Source organism: Cetorhinus maximus, chromosome 15 (assembly GCF_964194155.1).
Source record: "Cetorhinus maximus chromosome 15, sCetMax3.hap1.1, whole genome shotgun sequence".
Lineage (NCBI taxonomy): Eukaryota > Metazoa > Chordata > Chondrichthyes > Lamniformes > Cetorhinidae > Cetorhinus > Cetorhinus maximus.
Window position 1 is genome coordinate 89,927,867 of NC_135893.1, and position 21,495 is coordinate 89,949,361.

The 21,495-nt window shown below is 44.3% G+C and overlaps 1 protein-coding gene across 5 annotated transcripts in view; it reads right to left on the minus strand.

Moving 5' to 3' along the window:
- Positions 1-21,495, minus strand: part of caskin1 (CASK interacting protein 1) — a 629,644-nt gene that overhangs the window by 93,182 nt on the left and 514,967 nt on the right. For all 5 annotated transcript variants that reach the window (XM_078558936.1, XM_078558939.1, XM_078558938.1 and 2 more), the window contains exons 7-11: positions 15,020-15,128; positions 12,595-12,703; positions 11,955-12,049; positions 6,273-6,390; positions 1,022-1,240 (exon numbers count right to left, since the gene is read on the minus strand). In XM_078558936.1, the coding sequence (XP_078415062.1) occupies positions 1,022-1,240; positions 6,273-6,390; positions 11,955-12,049; positions 12,595-12,703; positions 15,020-15,128 (650 nt within the window). The remainder of the gene's footprint in view (positions 1-1,021; positions 1,241-6,272; positions 6,391-11,954; positions 12,050-12,594; positions 12,704-15,019; positions 15,129-21,495) is intronic.

The window sequence follows — 21,495 nt, forward strand, 5'->3', positions numbered from 1 at the left end:
TTTCACAGGCACTGGCGGGAGCCCTTCACCATAATAAGAAGAGGTTGCCCAAAGGGACTGCGAATGTTATGGACAAAATTTGTTGATAAATGAGATCGAGTCTTCACTGGCACTCCCAAAACCTCAGCTACCAGACTTGTTCCCTGCTATAACAATTCCCTTTATTTCAAAACATAGCTCCATGTAAGGCAGACTTTGAGCTTGTGCTATGGTATAAAATGGATGATACCAAGTTGCCAGTCTGCTTTGCATCTTTCCCGATCTTTATTCTCTATTGATTTTAAAATGATGATAAAAGCCACGAGAGATGTAAAACAGGCTGAACCACTCACTATCACTCATTTTGCACCGTTGCACAAAGTGAAAGTCATTCCCACAGTTTGAAGTGCTTTGACACATTCTCATAGCACCATGGGCTCTTACAGCACAGAAGTAGGCCATTTGGCCCATTGTGCCTGTGGTGGCTCTTTGAAAGGGCTATCCAATTGCTCCTCATTCTCCTGCATTTTTATCACAGCCTTGCAATGTTTCATTTCCCTCACAAGTGTTTATTCCACTCTCTTTTGAAAGCTACTATCTGCTTCTACCAGCCTTTCAGCCAGAGCATTCCAGGTCATACCAACTTGATGTGTAGAAAAAAAATTATTCCTCATCTCAGCTCTGGTTTTTATTGATGTGACAATGCTCCCTAAATGAAATTATTACTATTTAGTACATGATTCTGCCAGTTCTATTTAAAATTATCCATCCTTCAACAAAACCAAGAAACTTAAAAAATTGAACACATGAAAATTAAGGCACATTAGTTTCTCATAAGAATATCGCAGGGTTTCCCAGAAGCAACCAATAAAGTTGGGGATGGGAGCAGCTCTGGGGCAGGGAAGCAACACACATCTGGTTTTAACGTTTAGCAGATTGGAAATGTATTGGTTCCCCCAAAAAAATTGGGAGGCACCTTATTGAGATGACATTTTGGGAAACCCTGGACCGAAATGAAAGAAAGAAGCATTTGATAGACTACCTTGTCCATGAGGTAATTCTTCTACACTGCTATTGGCTCTGTGATAACCAAAGGAACTGAAAAGTGGCTGATGATGGAAAGGTGGAGGAGGAGGGGGCGGTGGCAAGGAATTAAAGTGATGAGAGGAGTCACCATTGACTATTGTCGTGCCATAGGCCGTGAGCTGTATCTTGTGATATTGCTGAGAACTGTGGGCATAAATAACTGCATCCCAAGAACCTAAAATGTTGAAACAAAGAAATGAAAAAGAAAAAGCAAAATGTAGAAAGCAACAACAAAATAAAAATTCTCAAACTTAAAATGTTGTAAGCAAATAATAGTTAACACCTTTTAACTGTTACCATGTCCCAGAACATCAATATGTATTAGCGCAACAAATTTGCTGGTTAGTGCATAATGATGTTTTCAAAGGCTACACCGTTTTGTACACTCCTGTCTTCGTGTTTCATTCTTTTAGGCAGGCATTGGATGCAATAGGTATCTTAGCATATCCCGAAAATAATATTCATCCTTGACCCTGTTTTTGCTATCAGTGTAGCTATCATAGGTAGAAGTCACTGTGCCATTTATGACCCCAACATTTTCACTTACATGGGAACATAAGAACAGGAGGAAGTCATTTTGCCCCCTGCCACCCCCGACCTCAACCCCCACACCTGCTCCATCATTCGATAAAATCATGGTCGATTTGGATCTTGACTCCATTGGTTCCATAACCCTTAATTTCTTTAACTAACAAAAATAAATCGATCACAATTTTGAAATTTTCAATTGATCCTCTAGCCTCACAGCCCTTTAAAAATGAAAAAAAAAATGAAAAACAGGCTGAAGCTGTCAGTTAGAATTAAAAATGCATTGGCTGCAGGACTGCTTTGATTGACAGGCCACCTGATGTAGGTTAGAAAAAACCATTGCCATCTGTTCAATAGAGTTCTTTGTTGACATTTTCCAAGTGTTGTTATTACAGCTGAGGTCATTATGAATGCTTGGTTGAGTTTTAAAAGCCCCTAAGGCACCTATCTCACAAGGATTGCTGAGTTCACATTTTGATTGACAGTTTAAAGAGGCTATTAATGGAATAGCTGTCTTTGATGTTGTAAGTGGATAAGTGTTTGTTTTGATAACAGATTGAACACTTGTGGGGATTTAAAATCTTTGAATGTTTCATGAATGAGAGTTTTTTCTGTATCAATTGTGTATGACTGAAAGCACTTTTAGATTGTTAGAAGTTCAATTTTTTTCATTCCCACATGGCTCCTGAGGTCTGCCCACAATGGATACTGGGTGAGTGATTATGGAGACAGCACTGAAGTATGAGATGGCAGAGAGGTGACATGGAGGGTATGAGATGGCATGGAGGGGGCATGGGGGGGGGGGTGGGTGGAAGAATAATGGGGTGTGAGGGGCGGGGACTAGAAGGCTTAATAGCTTCTAAAACAATTGGGATGAAGTCCCAGAGAACCGAGGCAGGCCTTCTGATCAGTACACCTTGGCACTCACTCACCCCAGTGGCTGCCTATGATCTGCTTCCCGGGTCGGCGGGCCCTATTCTATCCCTCCCCTCCTCTCTGGAGTAGAAATCGGGTATAATGGGGTGCTTTAAACTGAGGTTGGCCCTGCAGATTTGGGAAATTTCTGAACTCAACTTTGATAGCGGAAATCTGACCCCATTCAAATCCCACCAGGTCAGCTTGAGAGCTCGGTTTGAATAATCCGGAAATAAAAATCCGGCATCAGCAAAAAAAAAAAAATGAATCTGTCAGATTGTTCCCAAAACCTAACTGGCTCCCGAATGTCATTTAGGAAAGGAAACTTGCTGTCCTTTCCTGGCCTGGCCTACATTTGACTCCAGACTCTTCAACTGCTCTCCGCAGTGGCCTAGCAAGCCACTCAGTTGTATTGAAGAAACCAGCTCTTCACCACCTTCTCACGGGCATTTAGGGATGGGCAATAAAAAACTGGCCTTGCCAGCAACACCCGAATCTCAAAAAGCAATAAACAAAAAAAACAATTGATAATGAAACTATTAACTGCATCAGGTGACCACTTTTTGTACCAAATCATTTGGGGGACATAAATAAAGCCTGTGGCAGAGAGAATGTGAAGGTTATGTTGCGCAGAAAGGCCCATTGTTTTACTGAACCCCACGACCCTGTTGGCACCTGTCTGGCCTCTTTAACTCGACTGGCTTAAAGAGTCCAAAGAAGAGTCACATTGGACTCGAAAAGTTAATTCTGTTTCTCTCTCCACAGATGCTACCAGATGTGCTGAAGCTTTCCGGCACTTTCCATTTTTGTGTCTAAAAGAGCAAGCCCTAGCTAGGAATACATTTAACCTCCACCAGTAGGTCAGAGTTCAGACAGGAACAACCCTCATTAGTGATGAGAGATGAAACATGGAATGATCCTGATTCATCCCGACCAGGTGGGTTTGATTTTAGCTACCTATACCTCTTCAAACCAATTGAAGATCACTGTCTGAATGGAAAAAGGAGATATTGATCCGTTTGCACAAACAGCTCACTGTCCTCCCCAGGTAATTTGAAATCCCATCGTGGGACTCTCCTTTATCCTGGTATCTGTGAGTGGAGATCTGTCAATAGAGCCTTGCTCTAATAGGTAGACTGTTTTTAAATTAAATTGAAATAAGGTTTACAATATCAAATACCTGGAAACCTGCTCAAGGGAGGGTTGGCTCTGATCTCCAGCAATTGGAATGTCAATACTTTCTGTTGCATTTACTAGCCTGTGTGGTTGGAGAATGGGGTGAGGGGTCTGTGATGATGCCACATGGAGGCTCTTGACTGTGATATTACTTTGTCCATGACAGGCGCACCATTCACCCACCATCACACTGATCACTTTCAGACACTCAATGGGATCAGAAAATCAGGTTTGTGTCACTTCTGTATGTTGGCATTAGACCCTGCCTGCACATTAATGGATTGGTTTGATTCACAGGCGATATCACCTTCCGCAAGAAATAGGAGCATTGATGCAGGGGAGATCATCAGTCTCCATTTCAGGGTCACTCTCCTACTCCCAGACATTTAATATAAAACCTCTTAATTTGTTTCTGATACTCCGACCTCAGTCACTACATTTACGCAAACACTCCCACCTTAACCACTATTTACACAGGCACTCCAATCTCAATCACTACTTACACAAATACTCCCACCTCAATCACCATTTACACAAACACTCCAATCTCAATCACTACTTACACAAATATCCCCACCTCAATCACCATTTACACAAACACTCCAATCTCAATCACTACTTACACAAATACTCCCACCTCAATTACCATTTACACAAACACTCCAATCTCAATCACTACTTACACAAATACTCCCACCTCAATCACCATTTACACAAACACTCCAATCTCAATCACTACTTACACAAATACCCTCACCTCAATCACCATTTACACAAACACTCTGATCTCAATCACTACTTACACAAATACTCCCACCTCAATCACCATTTACACAAACACTCTGATCTCAATCACTATTTACACAAATACTCCCACCTCAATCACCACTTACACAAACACTCTGATCTCAATCACTACTTACACAAATACCCCCACCTCAATCACCATTTACACAAACACTCTGATCTCAATCACTATTTACACAAATACCCCCACCTCAATCACCATTTACACAAACACTCTGATCTCAATCACTACTTACACAAATACCCCCACCTCAATCACCATTTACACAAACACTCTGATCTCAATCACTACTTACACAAATACCCCCACCTCAATCACCATTTACACAAACACTCCGATCTCATTCACTATTTACACAAATATCCCCACCTCAATCACCATTTACACAAACACTCTGATCTCAATCACTACTTACACAAATACCCCCACCTCAATCACCATTTACACAAACACTCCAATCTCAATCACTACTTACACAAATACCCCCCACCTCAATCACCATTTACACAAATACTCTGATCTCAATCACTACTTACACAAATACCCCCTACCTCAATCACCATTTACACAAACACTCTGATCTCAATCACTACTTACACAAATACCCCCCACCTCAATCACCATTTACACAAACACTCTGATCTCAATCACTACTTACACAAATACCCTCACCTCAATCACCATTTACACAAACACTCCGATCTCAATCACTACTTACACAAATACCCCCACCTCAATCACCATTTACACAAACACTCTGATCTCAATCACTACTTACACAAATACCCACACCTCAAACACCATTTACACAAACACTCCGATCTCAATCACTATTTACACAAATACCCCCACCTCAATCACCATTTACACAAACACTCCGATCTCAAACACTACTTACACAAATACCCCCACCTCAATCACCATTTACACAAACACTCCGATCTCAATCACTACTTACACAAATACCCCCACCTCAATCACTATTTACACAAACACTCCAATCTCAATCACTACTTACACAAATACCCCCACCTCAATCACCATTTACACAAACACTCCAATCTCAATCACTACTTACACAAATACCCCCACCTCAATCACCATTTACACAAACACTCTGATCTCAATCACCATTTACACAAACACTCTGATCTCAATCACCATTTACACAAACACGCTGATCTCAATCACTATTTACACAAACACTCCGATCTCAATCACCATTTACACAAACACTCCGATCTCAATCACCATTTACACAAACACTCCGATCTCAATCACTACTTACACAGAAATACAAGGTCCAGCCCTGAACCGATGCTTAAAATGAAACAAACAATACTTGCTGAACTTTCAGCAGATATTTCCTCTTGTGAAGCTGTATTTGTAAACCTATGTATTTTATGAACTCACTGCAAATTTATCTGTTTTTGAACACATTTAGTTATGTATGACATAATGCATAACAATGGCTGAGTTTCAAATTCTTAAAAATAAAAATCTAAAAATAGCAAGAAAAATTGTTTTCTATTTTATAAAAAAAATCAAACATTTGGAGGTGTTACGGTTGCTTGATTCCTCATTTTGCAAGTGACTAAAGAATGAATATTAATGTACACCAGGTTCCCTCATCCGTAACAGGTACAATAGAAATCAATATTAAAAGACAGTTCATTAGAGGAAAAGACTCAAGTGTCTTGATACATTTTTGCTTAGCGCCTTGAAGCGCATTCAATCGGGCTTCGTGTGACAAAGACGAAGAGGCATATTTGTGTTTTACCTGATCTCTTGTTAATCACCTCCGCAATGGATGATGGGAAATATCCCACTCTGTCGTTGCCAGTTCTGTTGTCATGGATGCAGCCTTTCCACCTCCCATCAGGATGCTGCTCCAGAACCTTCAGGGAAATCAAAGAAAAGACACATCTTTGGAAGAAACTTTGATGACTTTTGATCCTTGCAGCGGATGCCACGGAGGCTGAGTTTGACAGAATAATCAGCGTGCTAAATAAATAATGGGCCTGAGGCCTTCTCTTGGTCCACGACGTGCAGCCTGTAAATCTGCGAGGCCCATAGGAACCATGAAGGCGGGTTAAGCCGCCCCATGACTATTTGCTCTCTGAAACTGTGCTGCCGTTTCCTATTGAACAGGCTGCTCCCATCCTTCAGTATTTGTTCTCTGTGCTGTCCCGTGCGTGGTCAGGCTTGGGAAAGAGTTGAAGATAATAAATGAGGTTACGATAAAAGCAAGATGAAACGTGGTGTGAGGAAATAGAAGTAAGAGAAAAAAGCGAGAGCTAAATCTAGAAAGATTGAGATCGAAAGAGCAGGTTAGGTCAGGACAAAGAGTGAAGGCAGTGAGAAGAGGAAAGGGGTCTCGCCTTGTAACCACCCCACCCGCTTCCATCAGACCGCGGAAGGTAAAATCGGGCATTCTAACTAATTTATCCGTGTCTCAGTGAATTCCTAATGGTATCAGGGCAACCATGAGGAAAACCTTGTCTGAAGATCCTTATGAAGGACAGTTCCACTCCTACTTGATGTGATGGTTGCTGGCCAATTGATAGAGAAGTGGTTAAATACCTTGGCAATATTGTTCATGGTGATGGCTGTGTGTGCAGCACCACCTGCTGTATTTCTGCAGTATTGCTGGGGACTGACTGAGAAGGGACTCCTTTTACTGACTTCACTCATCACTGGTAAACTAAACGTTCACTTATTTGCAAATCAGAACTTAATCCCCTTCAAGATAACAAACTCTCCCATCAGAAACAACGTTCTTCACTGTGGAAGCATGAGATAGATTAACTGTTGAGGTTTTTACTCTCGCCGCTCCCCATTTTGTCTCCCTGTGTCGCTCAGTATCTGCACACAAGGCGATGACCTGCTTCCAGATCATTTTTTCAGTTCGTTCTTGGGCTGAGAGCATTGCTGGCAAGGCCAGAATTTATTGCCCACACCTAACTGCCCTTAAGGAGGTGGTGGTGGGCCCCGTATTCCTGATCCATGTGGTGTAGGTACAATGCTTTTTCCTGTAGCATTTCGGTAAAACTGAGTGGCTTGCTCAGCCGTTTCAGAGGGACAGTTAAGAGGCAACCAGATTGCTGTAGGTCTGGAGTCACATGTGGGTCAGACCAGGTAAGGACAGCAGATTTCCTGGAGGACACTAGTGAACCAGGTGAGTTTTTGCGACAGGCTGGTGGTTTCATGGGGCAAAAGGTTTAGCTCGGTGGGTGGGTGTGTGCCTGACCCACTCGAGCATAAAAATGACGTGGGATGACGTCGGGCGAGCATCCCGACGTCAACGCGCAGTCGAGCGATATTTCGGTCAATTAAAAGACCTGTTAAGGCCATTGAAGTGTCAGTTGGCTAACGTTTTTCGCTGCCTGTCCAACCTTACGGTTGGCGGGCAGGTGAAAAGGCCGAGCCAGCTTCACACTCTTTAGGAAACCTCATCCACGGGTGGGATGAGGTTTCTTAAAGCAAATAATAATGAAATAAAAATTGTAAAATTTAATTAGTAACATGTCCCTGCTCATGTGACCAGAGTCGCATGAGGGGGACATGTTTTATGGCATTTTTAATTCCTTTATTATTTTTTTAAAAAACGCTTTATCTCCCTGAGGCAGCTCCGTGCCTTTAGGGAGATTATCAAGTGCGCAGTCGCGCGCATGCACCAAGTTCGTGCTCGCACCGCTCGACATCCTCCCCCCCCCCCCCCGCCCGCACAGGCAGCGCTGAGCGCAGCCCCTCGCGTTTCACGCCGGGCGGGCCTTAATTGGCGTGCCGCCGCCGGCATGAAATCACCTTCCAGCCTCGATTGTGAGTGACGGTCGGCTTCCCGACCAACCCCTGCCAATCCCGCCCGACAAGGGCAAGATTCTGCCCATGATCATTATTAGTGGGCCTAGCATTTTACTCCAGATTTATGAATGAAATTTAAATTCCCTCAGGTGCTATGATGGGGTCTACTTCATGTTTCTAGGGCATTAGTCCAGGCCTCTGGATTACTATTCTAGTTATCATTACCACTACCTGTGATATTCTATCACCAGCCGTAAGGAAGTAAAGGGCGGAGACTCCTTAGAGTCATTCCCATCAGAAAGATCCTTGTCTCTATAACACCATGGTCACCGTGCCTCAGGACACACTGCCAGCTGGTGTGGTGGGCACTGCATTACCTTCAAGAGGGTTCCTGAATGGCACAGGGATCACATCAGATTGAAGGCAAATATCTTCGTAGGTAATAATTGGTCCATGACTGGTTATGATCAACTGAGGGGGGGCGGGAGAGGAATTTTCTAGAGTGTTATTATCCCTCGTTGACCCCAGATTATTTTTTTTCTCTCTGTTTGTTTTTGCCTCTCCCAGAGGATGACGTGGCTAGGGAGAAGGGGGAGGTAAGGAAAAGTCTAGTCACGAGCTTTCAGCCCCCATGAGGTGTGGCGCAGACTTGATAGGCCAGCTGGTCCTGTCTGGTTGTTAATTTGGTGTGTGTATGAATGGGGTTCTAAAGAGCTGCTAGACCATGTCAGCCCCGTCTGAACACAGGCTGTGTTTCCAAAGGGTCACCAGAGGGAAACATAGAGGAAAACTCCACAGGCCTTTAAAAATGGCAGACGGGACCCGGGTGCCCAAGTCCTGCCTCCATTTCCGACAGATCCAATTTTTGCCAGTAGGAGAAAGGGGAAGGGGCATGAATCGCACAGAATGGAAACCCAAACTCGGCAGGTCTATCTGAACTCAGTGCTGGGTTCAAACAAACCCCGTTTTTTGGCTGTTGCAAGGGTCTCAACCGCAGTGTGGCAGTCACGAATTGACGGAGTAGACGTACATGCTCTTGAAAGGTGGATACGGTCTGTATAACTGTCACGATCTGAAGATTGTTAAATTCTCCTCTCTTTAAACATTAAAAAAAAACAGGCTGCAGCCGTAACTAGGAATTAATTAAAAACCCTCTGCTGGCCTGCTTTGATTGACAGGCCATCTGCTTCACGTTAGAGAACATCTTTAGCATCTGGTTGTGCAGTTTTAATAGAATTCTTTGTTGTCATTTCCCCAAGGGTTATTATTATGTCATTGTGAATGCTTGGCTGAATCTCAGAAGCTACAAATATCTCAGCAGGGGTTTGAATTCACAGTTTGATTGACAGTTTAAGAGGCTATTAAAGGATTAGCAGTCTTTGATGTGGGGTCTGAATATAAGTTTGTTTCATAAAAGATTAACCACTTGAGGGGATTTAAAATCTTTGAATGGACTTTATGAGTGGTGAGGTTTTTCATCATCAAGTGTGTAGGAGTGAGAGCTGTATTAATTAGATTGTTAGGAGGTTTCATCTCCACATAGCTCCTGAGATCTGCCCATGGTACATACTGGGTGAGTAACTGCGGAAGTGGCATGGAGGGTATGAGAGGCCATGATGGGGTGGGTGGGGACATGAGTTGGCACTCAGTTGGCATGGAGTGTATGAGGGGCCATGGGGTTGAGTGGGGGTTGAGGTGGAGTGAGGGATGAGGCGAGAGGGCCTAACAGCTTTTGAAACAACTGAAGTCCCAGACAATCGAGGTGGGCTTTCTAACCAGCCCACCTAAACATCCCTAGCTCCCTACATTCTGCTTCCAGGGTTGGCAGACCCGACTCCATCCACACCCACCCCCGGAGCGGAAATCTCATGATTCAGTGTACTCCTTTATTGAGGCGGGTCCGGTGAGCTGGGAAATTTCCTGACTCAAGCCAAGCACCTTGGTCGTGAAAATCCGGCCCTTGGTGTCAGTCCACTTGTTCAAGCCACAGAAGAGGCTTTCCACATTGCACGGTCTCTTTCCTGGTATCAGGAAAGGTCTCGCCCAGAAGCTTGATGTGATTGGCTATATTACTGATCTCTACTTTGATTTCAGCTCCACAATGGGACCTCGGGGAACCCAGAGCCTTAACCTGTTCAGGGGTGGGGAGGGAATTGCAGAGTGGCTTTGCAATATAAACATGCCATCGAGGTCCTCCTTTCTACCGCAACCATTTCATGACTGGGTCTGTTTATTTATTGGGATGCTCAGTGAAAGGGTGAAATGCCATAGTGAGAGGCACTGCCGACAATAAAGTTCACGTTAATCAGCTGGCTGCTTTTAAACAATGAAAGAGTGAGGGAGCTGGGGGCAGTGGGAGTGAGGTGGAGGAGGGTTACATAGTTTGGAGGTCCTGGGAATTAATGCAATTTGTCTGGGGCTTCGGTTTTACATCTTGGAGATGTAGGAAAGGGAGAAGAGTGTGTAGGCAGTGACAGGTTGAGACAGAGGAAAGCACCGACTGTTTACACTAACAATAAAATAGGGAGAGGCATGAAAGTTTGGGAGGAGAGAGGAAAAGTAGTTGAAGGCTAAAGGCAAGAGAGGCTATCCTGGTCAGGATTTGTTAATACAAGTAGTGCCTTTGCAAAGAAGGTCTGGAGAGAGATGCAGTGGTTTTTGTCGAGGTTCACCCTGAGCAGCTCCGTGACACAGGACTCTGTGCTCTACGGGCTGTTCCCAGGATCACACACTGAGATAAATATCAACTGCAGCTGGAGGATCATCAGCTTGGTGAAAGACACTCTTTGGTCTGCACGAAACGTGTTGGTCTTCCAGTGCAAAGAGTTGTCCCTGACCGAGTGTTGCAGACTGGCACATTCCAAGGCCCAGGACTACGTGCTGAGGGATGCAGTAAAGCTTGGGGCAGCCGCCGCAAAGGCGCAATGGGGAAAGGTCGCTGTCTAAGACCTTTCTTCCACAGTACACCGAGGGACTGAGAATTGTATAGACCCCTCGGGCTGTATGACTCATATTGAATGTATGCAGTGAATATTACATGTATCAGAATTGTATTGAAGCACCTCAGAGTGCAACATAATCAATGAAGATAACATAAATACCACTGCACATCTGACTGTCTGTTATGACCATTTTGAAATGCCTGTAATGTTCATTGATTGTATTGAAGCACCTCAGGGTGCGACATGATCTATGTGGAAAACTTGAATGTTATTGCGCTTTTGGTGATGGCCATTTTGAAATGTTCTGTGAGATTCTTTCAGATATTTTATGAATAAAGTATATTTTTTCCAAAAAAAAATTGCTAATACAAGTAGCCCATAGACAGGAAAGGCTTTCCATGAACTACTACAGGCTAAAGCAATGGGATGTGGTGATAAGCCCAATACCACCGTTGTAAAAGAGGATGATCACCATCTGCTTTATAGAATGAATAGAAAATGCATGAAACCCTCTTCATTGCATTAACATAAAAAAAAAGTTTGCAAAGAGTGTTTCATTCCACTATAATCAATGTTGTTCATTGAACTGTTCCAAAGTTTATTTGGAGCTTTTTAATGCATTACTCATTTTCCTGGGGCAATCTGACAGGTGTTAATCAGAAACAGAGTCCAACAAAGTCACAGGATATGGAAGTTGATTGAAATATCACACTTACTGTAATAACGTCCCCCATTTTCACATTAAGGCTGGTCAGGTCATAATTGTTACAGTAGTCCTTTACAGCCCTGACCTGCAGGGCAGCGGATGCATCTGAAAAAGCAGGAAGAGGAACCATTATCTGTAGGCATCTGGGGACCAGTCAAGGTGTTGCACTGGGTTGTCAGGCACCGCGTAAGGATGCAGCAGGAAATATTTTCATTTATTTTACCTTAAAAAATATTGGCGAGGGGAAATGGCTGTTTGATGGTCGAGAATCATTCATTCGGGTAACGAAGAATCGCTTCGCTTTCCAATGAGTGTGGGAAGGCGGGGGTACCACGAGATTGACATGTGGAGCGGCCAATGCTGGGAGCGTGGGGGGGGCAGGGTGGTTGGCTTTGAGCACGTGGTCTAGGCTGAGGGAGTGCTGCCTTGTCAGTGGTGCCGTCTTTTGGATGAGACATGTCTTGCTGTGTGCAAATTAGCTGGCAGATTTCCGACGTTAGAACACTTCAAAGGTAATTTGTTGGCCATGAAATGCATTGGGTCCAGGGGTCAGGGAAGGCACCATGGAAATGCAAGCTCCTCCCTCTTTATTGCAGGTTGCGGAGTCTACCACGGGGCAGTCTGAAACATCTTTATGCTTTCAAACTTACCTCTGAGCATTTGTTTGATCTCTTTGCTTGCTTGCGTTGCTGTGAATTGATGAACAATGTCCAGGGCTGTCTGATTGTAAGTGTTCTTGATGTGTGCGTTAATCCCACTCTGAAACACAATGAAATCAAATAACGTTAAGTATGTAAAATGTGTAATTACTGTAGAAGCCTTCTACCTACCAATGACAATGCTCCAGATTCCCAATGAATGAAGAAATCGAGTGAGTAAAAGGGTTAAAAGCTACAAATTCAAGTTTGAAACTGGGATCATTTCACAATTTACATTGATAAGTATCGACCAATGGCTATGTGTGAAATAGAAAGAAGATATTTTGGAGGCAGCCCCATTTTGGTTTCAAATCGCAATGGTTGTAAAATTATCAGGGTACAGGTCTTGACAGTTTTCACAACAATGTAGTCCAGGTGAGAGCAAGTTGGCAGGCAGATTTTACATCTCTCCCCATTTTTATTTATATTGAAATCAGGATCTACCTCACCTTATGGGTTTGGATCATGCTGTGCAATATTCACAAGGTATTTGTACCAAAGAGCTCTGTTTTTTAATGAAGGGATTAGCCTGGTTAACATAAGCGTGTTAAGACCAATGTTAAATAACAAAGAGGGGCATTTCACACAATTACATCAGTTTGTTGGTTACTGATAGCGCCCAATGCCAATACAACCATTCCGAAGAATCGGAATGAGAAATTAACCCCTTTTTCTCCTGCCTGAGTTCTTCCAAAACAAGTTAAATGGACAGTCTGAGAAAGAAGTCAAATGCAACTTTCACTCATTGTGGGTGAAGTTTGGTGGCGGGGGTGGAGGTGGGAGTGATTTCCGCTGGGGGGTTGGGGGGTGGGGGGGGTGTGTGGAATGGCTGACCACGTGCAACCTTGTGCTGTTCAGCTCATTAAATAAGCATCCACGAGGCGCTCGCTGATTCTCAAGGCGGGACACGCAGGAACTCGCTGTCCCTGCCGTTGCCTCATGGGTTGAAGGCCCAGGCACCATATTTAAAGGGCACCTGGACAGCCGCACTATCCCTTCTTACCTTTGTCAGGCCGCTGCTCCACCCTTCCCCGCTAACCCTTCCTTGGTCACCCTCCAAGCAACTTGCACTGCCACTGCCCGACCTCAAGCATAGGCTGGCATTCACAGACGCTCCCCGAAGAGGACAATGCAGCGGCAACTCAAGGTTAATCGTGGAAGAAGTCTACATTGCTGGGTGCACGCCACTTATACGCTGACGTAAAACTGAATGTTCCAATTCCTCACTGGTGCAGGGCTTGATTTGGAGGGGGGGTTAATTCCAGCGAGGTGGTCTTTTATTGGGCATGCATGACATGCTAATGTATGCATAAGGGCTTCCCGACATTGTTTCCTGGTATTCCTGCCTTTAATGTCCCGAGAACATCTTCCAAAAGTTCACCCCGACGTCAGGAAACTGATTTTTGACCTCACACCAAATTAAGCTCCCCTGCCTGCCACATTTCCCGCTGCTGGCAGGAGCGGAAGATTCTGCCTGTTGCTGGGGCAATTGAACTATAGAGGTATCACAGTTGAGCTCAATCAGGCAGCGGTCTCTCCACAGTTGGAGCCCTACTGGCCTTCCCCTTGTGTACCCCAAGAATGCTCAGGTCAGTTATAGACCCCTCCATTGAGCCCCTTCTGCCACTAGTTGAACTTTGCACTGTGGTCATCAGGCAGTACATGCACTCACTGAGACAGGGACATTTTTCCATGTACTTTGCTAAGAACTTCATTTGAACTCCATAGTTTGACAACAATATTACAGAACTGCTCTTGCAAATAAATATACTGTAAAAATTAACTCATTCTCACCAAAATCTTGCAATGTTGACACTGTTTTTCCCACACCCAGAAAGTGCCCACACTTCACTGGAGAATTGATAGCTGTTTTAATAATATAATTGGATAATCAGTAATTGTTTTGCAAAAGAAAATAGACAGCAGATCTGCCAGCATCTGTGAAGTGTGGAGTCTCATTCCTTCAGGGTGTGAATAGTTGTTTGAGATATAAATAAAATCAAATTTTATGCTCAACCTTTTTTCCTTAGTTTTCTTTTCTGCCTCTTTCAGTCCCTCATTCCAATCCTTTCCCCCTCTCTTCAGCAGCTAATTTTACATTAAATTCACAAACTCTAATTCACCCCCCTTCAGTCCTTCCTCTGTTTAAATCTTAATTTAAATCCCAATTAGTTAAGGAGATACCCTGTTGTCCCGTTTGTCCTTGCCTTTAAACAGGACATGTTGCTTGGGCTATTTAACTGTAGAGGCATCACAGTGGGCAAAAAAAAAAGATTGAACCATACATGTGCGCAAGCAAGTCTAACAGGGCTTGCTGTGTGATGGCCCTGTGCAGCTACATCTTGGTCCAAATTGTTTCTCTCACAAAGACTCTTACTTCCAGGAGCAAACGGACCACGTCGGTCTTCCCACACAGTGCGGCTTCATGTAGAGCTGTTCCAGCCTTTGTCTGACGATTGATATCGATTCCAGCCTGTAGCAGAAGCCTGTGAAAATACAAATAAAAAACGCTAGGAGAAATACAACAATAAAAAATAAGAAAGGAAATAATAACAATGCTTCACAGCGAACATGCATTTCAATGTCATCATTCTGATTTACCTATATGTGCGACAGATACAAAACAGATAGAAATCTTTGGGCAGCATTTGGAAAAGAAACATTCATCCCAGCTGAAAGCTGTGAAGATTTTCTCAATTACTTCAAGGGGAAAGGGGAGATTATCATTGCTGTATCAATCGGAGAGGAAATCATATTCTCTCGCACTTCACATACAGTAAGTACTTTGCTGGCACTGCCTCCCTTCGAAATGATTGGAGAGTAAATTAAATCACTCAGACATGTTGAGGCCAAACTGTTAACAGCTCGGGGGAAGAATTGATTGACATCAGCTGACAAACAGACTTAACATATTAAAACACCGAGCAAGGCAAAGGTTATTTAGCCCATCTTGCCTGCTTCTCCACTATTGATCAGAAGAGTCCACGTAACTCAACTTATCCCTTGAGGAGAATGCTCGTTTTAAGACAATCCTTCCCGGTGTGACCCCATTTTAATGCCTCAGACTTCATGTGACCCTGGAGTGAAAATTAAGAGGAGGAGGAGGAAGAGGAGGAGGGGGGGAGGGAGGGAGGGAGGGGGGGAGGGAGGGGGGTAGGGGGGGGGTGGGGGGAGGGAGTGGGGGGGCGGCACAAGGACTGTTGAGCGGGGTGAGGGAGGGGGGAGACTTCACTTGTTGAGCAGGTGAAGGTGGAGGAACTGGAGTTGAGCGTTGGCGGAGTTGATGGGAAGGCGGGACTTCTACCAAAACAAATGAACGCCTACCGGCTTCACAGGGTTTTTTTTTTCGCAGCGGCAATCAAGCCTCAGGGTGTAATCCATCAGGCCTTGCCCACCAACAGAATAAAACCCGAGGATTCGAAGGGACCTCACAGCTGTCAAAAAGCAGCCCGAGCTCCGAAGCAGCCTGCCTCGCTTGGAGCTCGCAAACCCCAACGTCTCGTCTCATGACCCCCACTCATGGTCATGACCCACAGTGTGGGAAGCCCTGTTTTAACAACCCTCTCGAATCCTAAAGACATTCAAGCAAAACTGCAGTGTAAGCCTCCATTTTCACATTGGACAGTGGTTGTGTTACCGGGCCAGCAACCCAGAAGCCTGTCTCAGTCAGTAGCACTCTTGCCCCCGAGTCAGGGGGTTGTGGGCTCAAGTTCAATTCCGGGACTTGAGCTCAAAAATCTATGCTAACGCTCCAGCGTCATGCTGTCAGAGATGCTGCCTTTTGGGTGCAATGTTAAATCGAGGCCCTTCCTGACATCTCAGGTGGATGTAAAAGATCCCACGATACCATTTTGAAGATAAACTGAGATAATCCTGGTGACTACGGTAATATTTAACTCTCAATCAACATTGCAAGAAACAGATTATCTGGTCATTGTGACATGGCTGTTTGTGGGAGCTTGCTGTGCACAAATTGGTTGCCACATCTCCCACATTACAGCGGCAACTACACTTCCAAAATACCTAACTGGCTGTTAAGTGCTTTGAGATGTCCGGTGGTCATGAAAGATGCCATAGAAATGCAAGTCTTTCTTTCTAGTAATCCAGAGAGCATGAATTCCAATCCCACTTTGTCAGTTTGAGAATTTTAATTCAGTTTCAAAAATCTTCAAAGGTGCCGACAACAATCATGCCTTCCGGCTTTCACGTTCCTGTGTTTTAACCTCACAAATTACCAAACGCTCTTGCGTAGTCACAACGGTGAACTGGAGTCATGTGCTGTGTCCTGTCACATATACTACAAATAAAATCACTAGAATGTACTCGATAAGAGGTTGCTACAGTGTGGGGCAGTGGGAGAGGGTTGGTGGAGGTATGAGGCTGTGATAGAGTCATCAGTGTAGTGCCAAATTTTGAGGTGCAGGAACTCTAAGAAAATGTGTTGGCCATACCATTTCCAAATCTACTATTATGTTGATTTCCTATGTATTAATCCTTTGAGTCCCCAAATGTCAGGGGTAGATTCTTTTTAATTGAAAAATATTAGTGCCAGTGGGCATTTTATTTCAAACCATGTGGTATTTTGAATCATTAGTCATTAGCATAGCTAGAATTTCATTATGCAACAGTTTAATTGTTTAATACAAGGCAATTAAAAACATGAATTACAGAAAACTTTACTTGCTTTTGACTGGGGGATGGTATATAGAGGGGCCACTGCTTTTCTTGATTTATATTTATAACCTAGACCAGGGTGTACAGGTCACAATTTCAAAATTTGAAGATGATGCAAGACTTGGAAATATGATGAGCTGTGCGGGGGATAGTGATGGACTTCAAGAGGATGCGGACAGGTTGGTGGAATGGGCAGACACGCGGCAGATGAAATTCAACGTAGAGAAGTGTGAAGTGATACGTTTTGGTCAGAAGAACGAGGAGACGTCACATAAAATAAAGGGTACAATTCTAAAGGAAGTGGAAACATAGAAAATAGGAGCAGGAGTAGGTCATTCGGCCCTTCGAGACTGCTCCGCTATTCAATGCGATCATGGCTGATCCTGTATCTCAATGCCCATACTCCCACACTCTCCCCATACCTCTTTACACCTTTAGGGTCCAGAAATCTCTTTCCTTCTTAAATATATTCAGTGACTTGGCCTCTACAGCCTTCTGTGGTACAGAATCCCACAGGTTCACCACCCTCTTAGTGAAGAAGTTCCTCCTCATCTCAGTACTAAATGGCCTACCCTGCACCCTGCGATTGTGACCCCTTGTTCTAGGCACCCCCCTCTCCCCCACTTCGCCACAGGAAACATCATCGCTACATCCAGTCTGTCCAGCCCCGTCAGAATTTTATACATTTCAATGAGGTCCCCTCTCATTCTTCTAAACTCCAGCCTAGTCGGCCCAATCTCTCCTCATATGGCAATCTTGCCATCCCAGGAATCAGGCTGGTGAACCTTCGCTGCGCTCCCTCTATGGCAAGTATATCCTTTCTTAGGTAAGGAGACCAAAACTGCACACAATACACCAGGTGTGGTCTCATGAGCAGATGGACCTGGGCCTATATGTGCATAAATCATTAAAGGTGACAGGGCAGTTTGAGAAACCAGTTAATAAATTATCCTGAATCCTGGGTTTTATAGTTAGGGGCACAGAGTACAAAAGCAAGTAAGTTGTGCACCTTCATAAAACACTGGTTCAGTCTCAACGGGAAGGATGTGAAGGTTTTAGAAAGGGTGCGGAAAAGATTTACAAGAATGGTTCTGAGGATGAAAGACTTCAATTATGTAGATAGATTGGCAAAGCTGGGGCTGTTCTTCTTGGAGAAGAGAAGGCTGAGAGGAGATTTAGTACACGTGTTTAAAATCACCACGGGTCTGGATAGAGTAAATGGGGAGGAACTGTTCCCATTGGCAGAAAGTCGAGAACTCTAAAGTGATTAACAAAAAGAACCAGAGCGACATGAGGAAAAACTTCTTTATGCAACAAGTAGTTTGGATCTGGAATGCACTGGGTGAGCGCGTGGTGGAGACAGATTCAATTGCGGTTTTCAAAAGAGAACTGAATAATTATCTGAAGAGAAGAGAATTTACAGGGCTCCAGGGAAAAGGCTGAGGGGTGGGAGTAGCTGAGTTGCTGTTGCAGGGGACTGACACAGAGACAAGGTGATGAATGGCCTCATTCTGTGCTGTAACCATTCTATGAGTCTAGTATGGATGCATTTAAGGAACTTGATAAACACACGAGGAAGAAAGAAGCTGCAGGTTACCCTGATAGTGTGATCAAGAAGGAGGCTTGTGTGGAACATAAACACCAACACGGATGAGGTGGGCCAAATGGCCTGTTTCTGTGCTGTAAATTCCACGTAAAATTGCCCGCAGGGAATACAAACACTATACTGTGTTTCACATCCTCAGACCATCACATCCAAGGAATTAATGTGAATAACTCTCTCCCCCTACCCTTCACACTCTGTTTCCCCCCACCCCCTTCACACTTTCTCTCCTCCCACACCCTCGCACTCTCTCTCCCGCCCCCCCATCCCCTCACACTTTCTCTTCACCCACCCGCTCACAGTTTCTCTCTTGCACAGTCTCCAGTCACTCACTCACTCGGACGCCAGTGGATCCCGCTCCAACTGCCTCACCCTCCGGGCCCTGAAACTTACCTTCAAGACTTACCTTCTTGCCCAAACTTGTCCAATCGCAGGCTAGTTTTTCTCCGCATTTGCTGCTATTGGCTCACTAGAGCAGCAATTGCAGGGAGGAACCAGCCTGTGATTGGATGAGCAGCATTTTTCAAAATAAGTCACTTGAAGGTCCAGCAAGTTTGGGAGAGGCTGCAGTGAGTTGGACAAGTCTGCTTTAAATACACGGCACCGGAGCGACGCTCCAGTATGCTGCGGTAGCACTACACAGATACCATAAAGTGGATATCTAACAGAAAACATTGTGGGAGCACTGTCACCACGCACACTGCAGCAGCTCAGGAAGAGGAATTTGGGAAATACATGAGGAAGAAAGAAGCTGCAGGTTACCCTGATATTGTGATCAAGAAGGATGGGAGGAGGCTTGTGAGGAACATAAACACCAACACAGATGAGGTGGGCCAAATGGCCTGTTTCTGTGCTGTAAATTCCACGTTAAATTGCCCGCAGGGAATACAAACACTATACTGTGTTTCACAAGCTCTTCACCACCACTTTCTCAAAGGCAACTAGGATGGGCAATAAATGCCAGCCTTGCCAGTGGCACCCACATCCACTGCATTAAGAAAACATTCGGAAGCTGGAAACATTCCACTTCTGATTAACAGTTGATGGGACAAAATCCCATCCCTGGTGGTGACTGGGCTGAACCTTTAGGGCATAAATGAGTTTTGAGCTTTCCATCCCACCCAGAAAAGCATCAGTATCGTACACACCAGCTGGATTTAGGCAGATGCCTCATCCTCCACCAAAACTAGTGGCGTTAATTGATCCCCCTCAGCAGGTAATCGACTTTCTCTTCTTTACCTGCTCCTCTCCTGCCCAGCAGAAGCTGGGCAGGAGATGCTAAAATCCCCCCTTCGCTGTCTGTTGTATGTCAAAACATCACAATAGTTGGATAAATTAGGCTTAATGAAGTTTTTTAAAAATATTTTTTTCCTTTAGATGTGCTTTGGTATTTCTCTTGCTCTGTTTTTTTGACCGGGTCTTGGCGTTAGTGAGAAATTGCAAAGCTAAAATAGGCTGCACTCCGCACTGTCAGCTCATAGTGTATCTCCCCACACAGCAGCTTCTCAATCTCTGAATGCACCCAGTAGGGGAATTAGTGAGTCAATCCAGATGCCAAAATGTGAGCATTCATCGTATAATGAATATTTTTCAGGCAGAGATAGATAGATTCTTGACTAACAAGGGAGTCAAAGGTTATCAGGGTAGGCGGAATGTGGAGTTGAGGCCACAATCAGATCAGCCATGATCTTATTGAATGGTGGAGCCAATGGCCTACTCCTGCTCCTAATTCATATGTTCGTATGATCAGGTTAGAGGTCAGAGGCCCTTTTCACTACTCTCATCCTCCCCTCAGAACAGTACTAGTAGAGATAGAGGGAGGCAATGGCATAGTGGTTTTGTCACTGGACTAGTAATCCAGAGACCCAGGGTAATGCTCTGGCGACCCTGGTTTGAATCAAGCGATGGTGGAATTTGAATCCAATAAAAATCTGGAATTAAAAGTCTAGTGATGACCATGGAACGATTGTCGATTGTTGCAAAAACCCATCTGGTTCACTAATGTCCTTTAGTGGAAGGACTTTCTTTAGGGAAGGAAATCTGCCATCCTTACTTGGTCTGGCCTATGTGTGACTCCAGACCTGCAGCAATGTGGTTGACTCTTAAATGCCCTCTGAACAAGGGCAATTCAGGATGGGCAATAAATGCTGGCCTAGCCAGCAATGCCCACATCCCATGAATGAATAAACAAAAGATCTGAACTTCAATATTATTCTGCCTCTGGAACAGAATAATGAATGTGACATGGGAAGAGGTTCAAAAAAAATTCCATTCAGCGCTGCTCTCTACAATGATAAGGTCTTTAAGATAATAAAGGGGTTCAATAGAGTAGCCGTGAAAGTGCTGTTTCCTCTCTGGGAGACATAAGATAGTAACTAATGAATCAATAGGGAATTTAGGAAAACCTTTTTACCCAGAGAATGGTTGGAATGTGGAGCTTACTACCACAAGGAGTGGCTGAGGTGAATAGTGTAGATGTATTTAAGGGAAAGTTAGATAAACACATTAAGGAAGATAAGGTTATGCTGATAAGGTGAGATAAAGTGGAATGTGAGGAGGTTAGTGTGGAGCATAGA